The 15,397-nt window shown below is 33.3% G+C and overlaps 1 protein-coding gene across 1 annotated transcript in view; it reads left to right on the forward strand.

The window, feature by feature from the left end:
• Positions 1-15,065, forward strand: part of LOC107701772 (voltage-dependent T-type calcium channel subunit alpha-1I-like) — a gene marked incomplete at its 3' end in the record, with an annotated part of 93,347 nt that extends 78,282 nt beyond the window's left edge. The window contains exons 11-24 of the mRNA XM_016503877.1: positions 1,562-1,713; positions 1,798-1,983; positions 3,126-3,243; positions 5,477-5,632; positions 8,398-8,482; positions 8,563-8,744; positions 9,011-9,031; positions 11,120-11,458; positions 11,664-11,764; positions 11,876-11,999; positions 13,153-13,221; positions 13,359-13,543; positions 14,836-14,881; positions 14,976-15,065. Coding sequence (XP_016359363.1) covers positions 1,562-1,713; positions 1,798-1,983; positions 3,126-3,243; positions 5,477-5,632; positions 8,398-8,482; positions 8,563-8,744; positions 9,011-9,031; positions 11,120-11,458; positions 11,664-11,764; positions 11,876-11,999; positions 13,153-13,221; positions 13,359-13,543; positions 14,836-14,881; positions 14,976-15,065 — 1,854 coding nt within the window. The remainder of the gene's footprint in view (positions 1-1,561; positions 1,714-1,797; positions 1,984-3,125; positions 3,244-5,476; positions 5,633-8,397; positions 8,483-8,562; positions 8,745-9,010; positions 9,032-11,119; positions 11,459-11,663; positions 11,765-11,875; positions 12,000-13,152; positions 13,222-13,358; positions 13,544-14,835; positions 14,882-14,975) is intronic.
• Between the last annotated feature and the right edge of the window lie 332 nt (positions 15,066-15,397).

Genomic DNA, 15,397 nt, shown 5'->3' on the forward strand with positions numbered 1-15,397 from the left:
ATTATAATTAAATAATAATAATACTAATTATTATTATTATTATTATTATTATTATTATTATTATTATTTAATATAGTACTCTACAAAAGCTTAATCCTTATTTTCAATAAAGCAACACCAGAACAAATCTTTTTGAACATATAATAATAATAATAATATATTAGTAGTAGGAATAGGAATAGCAATTTTTAAAGGGAAATATTATGTTTAAAAGGATTTGTTCCAGTTGAAAATGAGGACTAAGCTTTAGTTGAGTACCTAAATAAATTATGTAATTAAATGGATGGATGATGTTAGATTAAAAAATAATAACACTTGCAATTTCCAGTGTGTCTGTGTCATTTTGGATCTGAATCCATTGCATCTGTGCAATTTGTTTGTGACCAAAAATTCATGTTGGCCTAATTCAAATGGATTAAATTTATATTCAATTTATAGTTTTTTTTACAAATTTAAATTGATTGTGTGCCTCAAAAGTAAGTTGATTTAAAACTTACTTAAAACTTTAAAAACCCAGAATACTTTCTCCTGGTAAGTTTAACATCTAATATGTAAGAGGAAATGTATTAACATATAAGAGAAACCACCATAATGAATACCTCAGTTCATCTCCTGAAATGAAATTGTGACTTTAAGCAATACCGTTTTCCTCTAGTGTCTGTTTTTTTCCTGGCACATACAAATAAATCCGCCAGTGTCAAAAACACTCATTGTAACACAACATGATCCCACAGAGCTGTGTTTGCGGTGTGATTCTATGCATGTTTTTGGCTCATATTGCATTTAATTAACCCCCTTGGTTAGGATTAGTGTGTCTGTGTGAGACTGAGAGGAGTCTGAGATTAACCGGTTTGAGGACATTCACACTGTTGCCAGGGAAATGATTATTTACATTACACTAGACACGGTTAATAACAGCGCTCGCCTGCTCTTCCTCGGCAAGAAATAAAGCCTCATGGAGAGAAAGAGGAGAAGCATAAATATAATGTCATGACAGTAACAACACTGTAGTTTAGCTTTTGTAATGTATACATTCGTGTTAGCAGCGTATGTGTTACAGATGTGAATGCCTCAGATCACATGACTTGTTAAGAAGAAGTGTGCTTTTTTTTTTTCTGGTAGACATACAGGTTCACATAAATATACATTAGGTATTACTAGTGCTGTCAAATGATTAATCGCATCCAAAATAAAAGTTTTTGTTTACATAATATATTTGTGTGTACTGTGTATATTTATTATGTATATACAAATACACAAACATACAGTATATATTTTTAAAAGATTTACATGTATTTACATGTATATATTTATATAATTGATATTAAAGATAAATATTTTTAATATATAAACATAACATATTTTTCTGAAATATATACACGTATGTGTGTGTATTTATATAGACATAATAAATATACACAGTGCACACACATATATTATGTAAACAAAAACTTTTATTTTGGATGCAATTAATCGCGATTAATCGTTTGACAGCACTAGTTGTTACTATGATGTATCACATAAAACTGGATTAATATTGTATATTCGTTCTCTCTTTCAGCCAGATGAGCTGACAGACGTGTTGGAGATCAGTAATATTGTCTTCACTAGTTTGTTTGCGTTAGAGATGCTCTTGAAGCTTTCGGCCTGCGGTTTGTTCGACTACATCAGCAACCTCTACAACATCTTTGACGGGATCATCGTTATCATCAGGTTCTGTGCTGTTCTGTTTGCTGTACATTTGTTGTAAATACTGTGTATTTTGACCGCACACGTTCTGTCTGTTGGGTTTTACAGTGTGTGTGAGATCGTCGGACAAGCGGACGGAGGGTTTTCGGTTTTGCGGACGTTTCGTTTGCTCAGGGTGTTAAAGCTGGTGCGGTTCCTCCCGGCTCTGCGCAGGCAGCTGGTGGTACTGATGAAGACCATGGACAATGTGGCCACCTTCTGCATGCTGCTGATGCTCTTCATCTTCATCTTTAGGTTTGTATGAAAGTTCTTCCATATAAGAAGTACTGACTGAAAGCAAATGAGCCTTACTATACTATAGTGTTAGTTATTATTTCCCAGTTGGTTTTTCAGTACTTTTGAAGGAATATGATTGGTCATTCATTTCATTTTAAAATGTGAACTCAGTAAGTCGCATTTTCCAAGCTCAACATTATTTCATTATTTCAATCCCATCACAGCGATTTTGTGATTAATGTACTCATAATACCAGTGTTATTTAATACATTGATATACTGTTTTATTTTTTAAGATTTTGAATTAGTTTTTTATATATTTTTTTTATTTTTTTTTTTTATTTCAAATTTTAGTAATTTTGTTGATTTTAGTTTTTAGTTTTAATTCATTTAGTTTTAGTTATTTGAGTACTTTCAACTTAAACTAAACAAAAAAATGAGAAATGTTGCCTTTGCATAGCTGAAATGAAGTAAGTTTCTTTGGTAACACTTTATTTTACGGTCCAATTCTCGCTTTTAACTAGTTGCTTATTAGCATGCAGATATTGGATATTAGTATCTGTAAAGCACATATTCTGCATGGCCATATTTTAGGTCCCTTTATCCACCCCATACCTAAACTTAACAACTACCTTACTAACTATTAATAAGCAAGAGTTTACTGAGGGAAAAAGTAATGATTGTTTTTTAATAGCTTTAAATTAATTTAATGATAATAAAGTCAAGTAATCATAATACATAATATGTATTCACCTTTAGTGTACATTGTGATAATGGATAATTTCACCCATAACTAGCACATGTCAGCCTTTTACATAGTATTTTTAGGAAAATAAATACATTTGACAGTGAAAGTATGATATTTTAGTTTCAATAAAAACTCAATTCTTTTATTTCTTTGTTAATAACACATTAAAATGTAATAGGGATGAAAGGGAACTTGCAATTTTAATTAAAAAAAACTAAACAGCTCTTTCAAATAATCTGACTAAACTTCTGTATTATAATAATTATTATATCAGTTGTAAGTTGGAGTCAAATGTCACTGTTACCTAGGAATAACCCTGATATTCTTACATTTAATGCAGTATATGTTTTTAGTTTTGCAACCTTTTCTCATGTCTGTCACTCCCTTTTTTTCTCTTGTCTTCTGTGTTTTAGTATATTGGGAATGCATCTGTTTGGGTGTAAGTTTACTCTGCGGTTGGAGAATGGAGACACTGTGTCGGACAGGAAGAACTTTGACTCACTTCTCTGGGCCATCGTCACCGTGTTCCAGGTCAGAAGATTGTCCCTAAAACACTATTTAATAAGCAATATATGGATGTTATATTCTGATAACAGGTAGAAATACTTCAGGGTGAAATATAGTTCAGTCATGAAACTCTAGATGGCGCAGGCTGACGGGGTGTTAACGTAACTTGATGATATTCAGAGAGTTAAACGACTTGGCACAAGCTGATCGGTTCATGCTGCATATGCAGCCAATGAGCTTACTGCCTTGCATTTATATGGCTGGCTAGCATTCACTTGAGATTCCTGCAGCGTGCTTTCAGAGTTCTCTGAAACCCTCCACCTTCCCCAGCTCCACCCGTATAGATCTGCTACGGGGTTATTTTATATGCTATTTGTGCAGCAGCAGTATGTCTTAAATACTCACGGCACTGTATTTTTTGTGCTTAAGTAACAAAGGTCCTCTTTAATGAAAGATAAAACAATACACAACTAGTTTTTGAAGTTGCTGTTCCTGAAATCCGCACATTTTGCTGACCACCAAGAGTTTGTCGGTCACTAAACTGACGGTTGAACTCATTAAAATCTTACAGAGGGTTGTATTCATAGTCCAGAAATAGCATTTTTAGTCTTCAGAGGCAAGTTTTGAAATAAATACTCACTCCTCAATGTAGGAACAGCAGCATTTTGTAAAAATGCTGAGGCAAGGGATTGTGGGTATTTAGCCTCCCCTAAATGAAGTAACAAATCCTTGGGTGTCAGAGCAAAACAGCCATTTCTGAAGCCATTTCAATTATTTAAATAATTTGGTTTTACACTGTTTGTTAAGTATTTAAGCAAACCTATATTTTTGTTCTGCCTTCTAAACATTATTATATAATACGGCTAAATGCTCAAATCCTCTTGCGGTCATCTCTGTCTATTAGGCAGCGGCTCAGGTTTGCTGTATATGAATGTATGTGTTTGTGTGTGTGTCAGTCGGACTTTTAAGACTGGGATTATTTAAACTTCTACAAGTTGTGCCAGAGTTGTAATTGCTGAGGTCATCGAAACCTGCCCTATATTATTGCAGACATGATGAGGTCATCAGACCTCTCCCTGCAGTATTGGGTAGTGTGATGAGGTCACCGGGAGTGACACTTGTGCAAATACTGATATGGTGCTGTATTAACTCCAGGCCCTGAGGGAAGCCATCGGAGTCAGGGTTTCTTCGGTACCGGGAGCCTTTAATTTCCCTAATCTCTATTTCTGTCGGTGTGGGTGGGAGTGTGTGTGTGTGTGTGTGTGTGTGTGTGTGTGTGTGTGTGTGTGTGTGTGTGTAAACTCCAGACTGAAGCGGCTGTTTTTCCTCAGTTCTAAATCAGTCTGCAGGAAGAGGCAGAGATGAGTTCAGGTTCTGTTGTGGATGTCTGTGTGAAATGTGCTGGAGTGAAAACAAACTAGCAGTTGAATTTAAAATGAGCCAAAAGAAAGTTTACATTTGTTTTACTTGTTTATAATAATAATAATAATAATAATATTGAATACATACAAAGTATTATTACATTGTTATTGTTGTTGGTGGTGATGGTGATATATAATTAATAATTGTAGATTAAATATTGTACGTCTAATAGGTTTGATGTAGTAAGAATAATGTTCATATTTTATTAGTGGAAATAGCATGGATTTTTAAAGAAAATACATTTTATTCTGGACAAACTTGTAATTTGTGTTTAATTCAAAAACAACAACAATAATAATAATGATAACAATAATAATAAAATAGTAATAATTACTAATATTTCTATTAGTTTTTAATTTATTATCATTTATTTATCATATTTTATTATTGTTTTATTTGTATTATTATTATTATTATATCAATGTAGATTTAATATTGTAAATCAGGTAGGTTCACTGAAGTCAGAATAATTTGGCATAAAATGTATACGTCATGCACTTTAATTACATAAAATGTTCAGTTTTGGTTTTTAATGTTTTTAAATAATATATATATCAATGAAATATATTTTTGTTAATATAAACACACCATTAATCATTATAGCCAAAATACTGATTCTTTCAAGGTATGTTGTACACATAAAGGTGTTGTTGTAATCAATAAATAACATTTTGATGTTTTTAATAGCATTTAGACAAAGTTTGGTGTTTATTGGTACAATAAACTACAGTAATGCTACAGTATTTACCTACTCATAATGTAAGACAGTAGTTTAAAATGTGATATTTGTGCTAAAAATCACCAATTTGTGCTAACAGTCGTCCTGTGTCTACAGATTTTGACCCAGGAGGACTGGAATGTTGTTCTGTATAACGGCATGGCCTCTACCTCCCCCTGGGCGGCTCTGTACTTTGTGGCCTTGATGACCTTTGGGAATTATGTCCTCTTCAATTTACTGGTTGCCATCTTAGTAGAGGGCTTTCAAGCTGAGGTAAGATGTCAGATGTTGGACTAGGGACTACAGTAAAGTATATGCTTTTTCTTGAAATGTTTTGCTTGAAAATTGTGCTTGTAATATCTTTATTTAAAATAAATACCAGTTCCTTTGATATGTTGTATCTAATACAGTGAGAATGTACATTTTGGCTTAAAGTAATAGTTCACCCCAAAAATGGAAATTTGCTGAAAGTTTACTCTGCCTCAGGCCATCCAAGATATAGAGGAGTTGAACAGATTTGTAGAAATGTAGCATTACATCACCGGCTCACCAATGGATCCTCTGCAGTGAATGTGTGACGTCAGAATGAGAGTCCAAACAGCTGATAAAAACATCACAATAATTCACAAGTAATCCATACCACTCCAGTCCATCAGTTAACGTCTTGTGAAGTGAAAAGCTGCTTATAATAAACAAATCCATCAAGGCATTTTTAACTTCAAACCATTGCTTCCATCTAAAATATGAGTCCTCTATTCGTTATGTTGCTTTGTCCAGTGAAAAAGTCATCTTGTCTGAATCAGGAGAGAAATGTGCACCGATCAAGTACATTTACAAGTGAAAACAGTCCAGAAAAAAAAAAGTTGTAAACAAATATCTCTTTGGATTTTGATGCGAGAGACAACAGGGGATGGACTTTCACTGGAGGAAGCGTTATTATGGACTATGGACCTTAATGAAGGATTCTTTTTCTTACAAACATGCAGCTTTTCACTTCACAAGATGTTAACTGATGGACTGGAGTGGTGTAGATTATTTGTGGATTATTGTGATGTTTTCATCAGCTGTTTGGACTCTCATTCTGACGGCACCCATTCATTGCAGAGGATCCAATAGTGAGCAAGTGATGCTAAATTTCTACAAATCTGTTCTGATGAAGAAACAAACTCACCTATATCTTGAATGGCCTGAAGGTGAATACATTTTCAGCAAATTTTCATTTTTGGGTGAACTATTCCTTTAAGTTTCTAAATTTTGGGGGGTCTACTACTGTAACTTGCTGAAACTACTTCCTCTAGTTTGCAACATCTGCTCGAATCCTCTGCACGACTAAATTCGATATGGCCATATTGCATTTAATTGAGTTTCCAAGAGGGAATTTTTCATGTTAAGAGTAAGATGCTATCAGAGGACTAGAATTATTACACTGTAACTCAATTACAGCACAGTAACCATTATGCACACCATGAAAAAAAAGGGGTTTCCTTTGAGCGCACATGGAAATAAAGAAAAACATGCTCTTGTTTCCTTTCGTTATTGGTGTCACATCAAAGAGATTGATTGTGTGGATTGGTGTATGTTTGGTTTGTGTGTGTAATTTTCATGTAGATGAGACTCATCTGCAGTGTATAAGCACAGACGCTGAGCTGCAGCTGGTGTGATGATGTGTTTCATAGGAAAACGCTTTCACTCAAACCTTCTGTTCTTCCTTTTTTTCCTCTCTGTCTTTTATCTCTCTCTCTTTTGTCCGCAAGGTACAAATATCACACACATACACAGTGGACACTTTACCTACTCCCACAATACTCAAATACACATTTACGCACACTTTTCCTGTTGTTACTGCTGGATATTGCACATTCTCATTCATTCCTGCTTTTTTGCTCCTTTTTCCATTACTCTTTATTTTTTCACGTATTTACAATAGGAGATTTTGGAGTATAAATCAGCAAATCTCAATGGCTGTTGCTTGTGTGACATAACCCATCTAGGAAGTACACAACCTGGTTTGTTTTGGTACTGAACAGCTAACTTTCACAATAAAATCTATTCCTATTGGATTTATTTCAACTGAAATATCCTGTTTCACTCAAATAAACACCTTATAGAAGTAAAATGGGTCTGAATGCTATTTCATGTTGATTTTAAATGCATGAAAAGATAAAGTTACTTGCAGGATTTCCCCCCCATGCAAACAGTATTGATCTCAAAACAAATAAAATATTAGAATTATCCCTTTTTACATGAATTACATGAATATTCGTTGCAAATTTTAAGCATGGAATTTTAAAAGCAAACATTCACATGAAATGTTTTCTTCATTAAAAGTGGTTTCGCTGTAGACTCATTGTTTTTATTGCCTTTTCTATTTTGTTTTATTTGGATTTTGAGCAAAACAGAACCCATCTATCCATAAATACATAACCAAATATGCATAAATCAATAAATAAAATTACAAAAACTATATTAGTCACTTACATGAATCACACTATTTCGAAAGAAAAAATAAACGTATAAGTAATAAATAATACATGATTCTTATTCATTCCTGCTTGTCTCCATTTTTCGCTTTTTTCAGTCACTCTTTATTTTTGACATATTTACAACTGGAGATTTTTGAGTATAAATGATTGAATCTCAGTGGCCATTGCTTGTGTGGCGTAATCCATCCAGGAACTACACAGCCTGCTTCATTTTGGTATTAAAGCCCACTTTTCACAATAAAATCAATTTCTAATTTAATTCTAGTGAAATATCCTTTTTGAATGGGTCAGAATGCTGTTTCCTGTTGATTTTAAATGCATAGGCAAAGGAAGTTCAATGACTCGCAGGAAATAGGACGAGGACAACTAAGTTAACTAAGCATGAGATTAGAAGGTAGAGAGTTGCATACCCTTGAAAGAGCAAATGTAATTGTGTTTGTTCTGCATTTATTTATGCTGGCCTTGTGTGGATTTGGGTTGATGTGAAAATTTGATGATTCATTATTATGAATTCAAAATTTTAGCCTTTAAATGTCATTTCTGTTTCTCTTTCAGGGTGATGCTAGCAGATCAGACACTGATGATGACATGTCGTCTGACTATGGGGATGAGGACAAACTGAGAGAACTGCTGAACTCCGGTGTGTGTGTGTTTGTGTGTGTGTGCTGTTTATATGTGTTTTATTATTTTATGCTAATCTCTTGTTGATATTAGGATCAGAGATGAAAATGCAGACATTAATGCCCATCTCAAACGGACACCTGGAACCTCGGGCATCCATGCCACCTCACAACACACACATGCAGCTCAACGCCACACCCAGAACTGAGGTGTCACACATCTACAGCCAATCACGGCGCAACAGCAACACCTCCACTGAGCCGCATGACCAGAGATCCCTGGTGAGGAGTGAATGTTACATATAAACCTACACAAATAGTGTTAGTCTCATAACGTTTGAATTGATGTTTTGTTCTATATTCATATTAGAATGATCCCTTTTAAGGCTTTTCACACTAAACGCAAACTTTCACCTGAAGATTTTTTTCTTCGTTAAAGTGGTTTAATTATGGCATCTTATTGTTTTTATTGCCTTTTTTTTTGGTTTGTTTGTTTGATTGGAATTTTGGTTTCCTATTGAACTATAAGCAAAGCATAACACATCTAGATATCTATAACTTCATCTGCTGTTATATTTTATATGTTTTTAACACCATTAAACTGGAAAAATTAATCGCCTGTGTTAATGCGCCTGTGTTAATTTAGACAGCACTAATGTATAGATTAAGGCTGTCAGTTTAACGCACTGGCCCCGCCCCCAGATCTGTACATCATCTTACATTTCATACAGTTGACTGTTGACAAATATGATGCAGGGCAACAACTCCATAAATGCAGTTATGCCGTAAAATTCAAGATATTGGTACAAAAAATGCCCCTGTATGAGTCTCGTATTTATATCATATGATAAGCAATATCACACGAGCAGGGAGATCAATATCACACACGGTGTTGTTTGTCCTGAATACCACGAGTTTAAAAGTGTTTTAATAGCCTACAACAGTTCAGTAAATAAGAAGTTGATATTGTATTATATTTCAAACACAATATTATCTGTTTTTGCTCAATTTTGCAGAGAACATATTTCTTAAAGCCACAGCAGAATTGTTGTGCATCTCTGAGCAACATGGAGGTGTTTAGTTTATGAATGAATCCGCGTTTTGAACGAATCGTGTGAACCAGTGATTCAAAGGCTCATTCATAAAGAGAGCCATTTATTTAATTCCTGAATGAATCAGCCGTTTGAACGAATCGAATGAATAAATGACTCATAAAGACTGCCACCTGCTGGCAGATGTAGTTTCTTATTTAGATTATCATTTAAAAAATTTAAATAAAATAAAATAAAAATTATAAAAATAAAAACATTAAAAGGATAGTTCACCCAAAAGATTAAAATTCTCTCATCATTTACTCACCCTCATGTCGTTTCAAACTTTCTTTTGTGGAACATAAAAGAAGGTATTTTGAAGACTGTTGGTAATGGTAACAAAGACAAAGACTGTTTGAAGAGTTTTTGAAGAGATGATGCCAACCCCTCAGAGAACCTCGGATGATGCCAACTCTGAAACAACATACAGAACTACCAAATTTTGCTATAAGTTTGATTGCATCATATAATAATTGCTGTTAATAGTGTTCATCGTCTGTTTGATTACATCTTTAAATTGATTGTCTTTAATTGATTTTTCCATACATTTCTGCCATATGTGCATTAACTGACAGTCACCACTGATAAGCTACCACTAAATATTATGGAAACATAATTTGCTGTAAAGTTGCTTTGCAATGATTTGTATAGTGAAAAGCGCTATACAAATAAACTTGAATTGAATTAAATTTTTGTTTTGACTTTCATTGTATGAACAAAAAATACTGAGATAAATTATCTTCCTTTATTTTCCATAATTTATCTTAGGCCGTTGTAGCCTAAATGTTTATGTGTAATAAATTTTATGTTGAAAAAACTCTACAATTTGTAATGTCTACTTGATACTTTCTCATTTAACACAAAAATAGCTTTAAATAATCTTTTGTAGGTATTTTCAGTCAAATTTATTTTGCAATTAATTAATCGAAACATCATGTAATTAATTAGATTAAAAATTTTTATCTATTGACAGCCCTATAATTCAGAATATAAACTGCTTAATCTGCCATTTTCAGTAAGATTCACACTCACACACAGAAACACCTAAATATTATGGAAACATAATTTGCTGTAAAGTTGCTTTGCAATGATTTGTATAGTGAAAAGCGCTATACAAATAAACTTGAATTGAATTAAATTTTTGTTTTGACTTTCATTGTATGAACAAAAAATACTGAGATAAATTATCTTCCTTTATTTTCCATAATTTATCTTAGGCCGTTGTAGCCTAAATGTTTATGTGTAATAAATTTTATGTTTAATCAAATTAAATATTTCTTTCTAAAGCTACAATTTGTAATGTCTGTACTTGATACTTTCTCATTTAGCACAATAATGGCTTTAAATTATCTATTTCACAGTCAAATTTAATTTGCGATTAATTCGATTAATTAATCGACACATCTAAATTGTCATATCTAAGTGGTTATAAATTCTCCATATTGTCCCTCTCATTATTGTATACGTGTCAACTTATTTCTTTTTTTTTTTTTTTTTTTTTTCTGCCATACTACACCAGTTGTTGCATCCTGTGATAATCAGCTACAGTTTGTGTGTCTGTTGTAGTCCAGCCTTTGGGGAAGTCGCCGCTCCAGTTGGAACAGCCTTGGCAACGCCCCCAGTCTAATGAGACGTGCTCAGTCAGGGGAGTGTGAATCGTTGCTTTTAGGAGTGGGACAGGACAGCATGGATGACAGCCAATCAGAAGATGGGAAATCCAGCAGGACTGGCAGTCTGGGTGGAGTTTCGTGTCTGGGGTCGTTTGATTTTCCAGAGCTCCTCCAGGTTCCACGCCCATATTTGGAGTGTAACGGCAGAATAGATGGAGGTTATCCATCCTCTCCCAACATAACACGTCCCGATCCACCATCCACACAGTGCGCAGATGATGATGAATTTGAGGAGGTGGGGCCTTGTCTTTAATCATTTTTTATTATTGATTATACTATTACAGTATATCAGTCACGTAGATCAGATATTCTTGGCATTGTTAAATATTGCAGATTTTATAGAAATATTACATATGTGCTAATATATTTTCTTAGAAAATATGCATTTCTATTCTTTGTTTTCCTTATGCATGTTTTTATTATGTTTATATTTCATTTAGAGCTGGTGTCTGATTGTGAAGAGACTGTTGGAGCCGTATAAACCCCAGTGGTGTAGAGACCATGAGGATTGGTCACTTTACTTATTTTCGCCCCAAAATAAGTGAGTGCTAACACAGCAGACCAACAAAACACACATATAAACACATAATGAATGCTGTGCTTGCACATTTCTATGCTATTCACACTGCTCTTCCTCTCTCGTTCTCTGCAGGTTCCGTATGCGCTGTCAAAAGGTCATCACTCATAAGATATTTGATCATATTGTGCTGTTTTTCATCTTCTTTAACTGCATCACAATTGCTCTAGAGAGACCTGACATCCAACCTGACAGCACGGTGAACACAGTCACAACACTCATTCTAGTGCTATCATCAAGCTCTATTATACAGTGGGTACGGAAAGTATTCAGACCCCCTTAAATTTTTCACAGTTCAAAAGTTTGGGGTGGGGAAGATTTTTTGATATTTTTGAAGTCTGTTCTGCTCACCAAGGCTGCATTTATTTAACCAAAAATACAGCAATATTGTGAAATATTAGTACAATTTAAAATACATGTTTTCTATTTTAATATATTTTAAAATGCCATTTATTCCTGTGATGTTAAAGCTGAATTTTCAGCATCATTACTCCGGTCTTCAATGTCACATGATCCTTCAGAAATCATACTAATATGCTGATTTGATGTATTAAGAAACATTTCTTATTATTATCATTGCTGAAAGGAGTTGTGCTGCTTAATTTATTTTCAGGATTCTTTGATAAATAGAAAGTTCAAAAGAACAGCATTCATTTGAAATATAACTCTTTTGTAACATTATAATTTTCTTTACGATTACTTTTGATCTAATGCATCCATACTGAATAAAAGTATTAATTTCTTTAAAAATTTACTCACAATTTAATTTAAAAAACATTCTTTTAAAATTACTCGAACATGTGAACAGTAATGTACATGTCACTGTATTATTGAAACTACTGAAATCTGATGCATTCAAAGCTACTGTAAAATAGCCGATAAATACATACCTATGATCGCACAGCAGTTAAATTCTATATTAATGGCCAAATCTATATAAATATTGTAAATTTATCAGACTTATGAACTGTATCACTTGGCAGAACTTTACATTTACAATATTTTAGTAAATTTATAGAGAATTTTTAAATGTAATCATTAATATTCTTTTATCATAATAAATGATTATGTGGGTTCATATTTTTAACTGATTTCAGAACTGTATGATTCTAACCTTTTGAAACATTTTAAAGTTGCATGTAACCTATAAACCCATAAACAAACTGTCCTAAAAAAATTCCTCAATCTCAGTCATAAAAATTGTGAAAAAAATATGTGAAAAAAAAAAAATGAAATAAATGCTGTAAAAAATAACTGGGTGACTTAAATAGCTGCTCTTTTACTGGCCCCTATGTGGTGCATTTGTTGCCATTTTAAATTACATTTTCACTATTTATTTATTTGTTTTACAGGAGCGGATGTTTCTTAAAGTGTCTAACTGCATCTTCACTGTGATCTTTGTGGCTGAGATGACTGTGAAGGTAGGAAATTAATACAATATTAATTTTGTATTATTGGTTGTTTTAACTTTTTTTATAACTTTTTATATACTAGTAAAAAAAATAAATATGACATGCAGATGACATTGATTATGATTGCTATTTTGTTGGTGTTGCAGGTGGTTTCTCTTGGGCTGTATGCTGGTCCAGGCTCGTACCTGAAGAGCAGCTGGAATGTTCTAGACGGCCTGCTGGTATTTGTGTCTATTGTGGACATCCTGGTCTCTCTCGCCTCCTCTGGCGGGAACAGAATCCTGGGTATCTTGCGAGTACTGCGACTGCTCAGAACACTAAGACCCTTGAGGTAAGACTCTCATTGAAGGTGTGTATGAATGAGTAGAAGTACATTAAGTCCTCTGGTGTAGGCTGTTGTAATATTCTTAAAGCTGGAATTCACTCAACTTTTTTCCAAGGAAAACAAAACGAGATGTTTAGCAAAATGTTCACACTGCTCTTTTACAATATAATGAAAGTGAAGTGGGGCCAGAGCTGGTGAACTCCAAAAATGCTCAATAAATGTTGTGTATACAGTACAACTCCATTTCAGTTTTCTGAATTTTGGCAACCAACAGTATTCAGGTGAAAGTGAATTTTCCATTTTGGCTGAAATAGTTTTGGAGAGCCGAAATTGTTGACTGAAACGGTGCTGAAACTGCTGGACTGACAATATCGATTCTCAATTTGAATCAGTCTTCAGTTTGATGAACCAAGATTGTATTCTATGCTTTTATTTTATGTTTTCAGGTGATGCATGAACAAAAGTTCATTAAACATTGTATTTATCAAGTCTACAATCCAAAAATCCTACTGAACTTTGTGGGGTTTTTTTACTTTTAAAATGAAACAAAGTCTCAGCTTTCAAATTTTGTCAATTTTATAATGAAATATGAAAAAATAATTGAATGTATGTTTTAATAAATCTGTCATAAAAACAAGTTTTTATTACAGATAACATTTAAAGGGGTCATATGATGCTATTTTAAAGATCATTATTTTGTGTATTTGGTGTAACAGAATATGTTGACATGCTTTAATGTTCAAAAAACACATTATTTTTCAAATACTGTACATTATTGTAGGTCCTCTATGACACCCACTGTGTCTGTCGTGTGCTCCTCCCGTGACAATATATATAAAATACTTTTATTCAACATTATTTTACATTGTTACTTTTTTTAAAAATGCTATTCTTTTGAACTTTCTATTCATCAAAAAATCCTAAAAATAAATATTAATATTGTGCAGTACAACTGTTTTCAATATGAAATGTTTCTTCAGCAGCAAATAAGCATATTATAATAATTTCTGAAGGATCATGTGATGCTGAGGACTGGAGTAATGGCTGGGATTGCAGGAATAAATTGCTTTTTAAAATATATTAAAATAGAAAAGATCTTCAAACTGTAATAGTATTTAACAATATTACTACTTTTATTGTATTTTTGATAAATGTTTTATTTTTGATAGGCATAAGAGATGCTATTCTTTCATTCTTCTTTCAATAACAAAAAAAATCTTATTGGTCGTAAACAATACACTTCATGAAGAAAACTTTATATATAGAATTTATTTTTTATTTTATTTTTCTCTGTGCAGTTGTTCCCAACTGAGCAAAACATTTGTTCATCTCACCTTCCCTTCAGTATTTTACAGATATTCATATTGTTGACAGTGATAGAGTCATTCTGTAAAATATTCTCTTGTTCACATTAATCCATTTTATCTCTGTTTTGCAGGCACTGATGTCATTATTCGTCCTGTCATCTAAAGATGGCTGGGTCAACATCATGTATGATGGCTTAGATGCCGTGGCTGTGGACCAACAGGTGTGTGTGTGTGTGTGTGTGTGTGTGTGTGTGTGTGTGTGTGTGTGTGTGTGTGTGTGTGTGTGTTTTTTACGCTATATGTGAACGGCCCCTTAGACTGGTTTTGTGGTCCAGGGTCACATTTTTTATAGTTGTATTCATTTTTTTTAAATAGTTTAAAATATTTTTAGGCAACAAGCTAAAATGAAATAAGTTGTTTTGTTTACTTTTGTTTTTCCATTTTATTTTAGATAACGATTAGGATTAGGAATTCCCATTAATTTTTTAGCCAATGACAGGAGTGTTTACTGCTAGGGATGCACCGATACCGATACTGGTATCGGTATCGGGCC

The sequence above is a fragment of the Sinocyclocheilus anshuiensis genome, unplaced genomic scaffold (genome assembly GCF_001515605.1).
Source record: "Sinocyclocheilus anshuiensis isolate Anshui unplaced genomic scaffold, SAMN03320099.WGS_v1.1 scaffold2260, whole genome shotgun sequence".
Lineage (NCBI taxonomy): Eukaryota > Metazoa > Chordata > Actinopteri > Cypriniformes > Cyprinidae > Sinocyclocheilus > Sinocyclocheilus anshuiensis.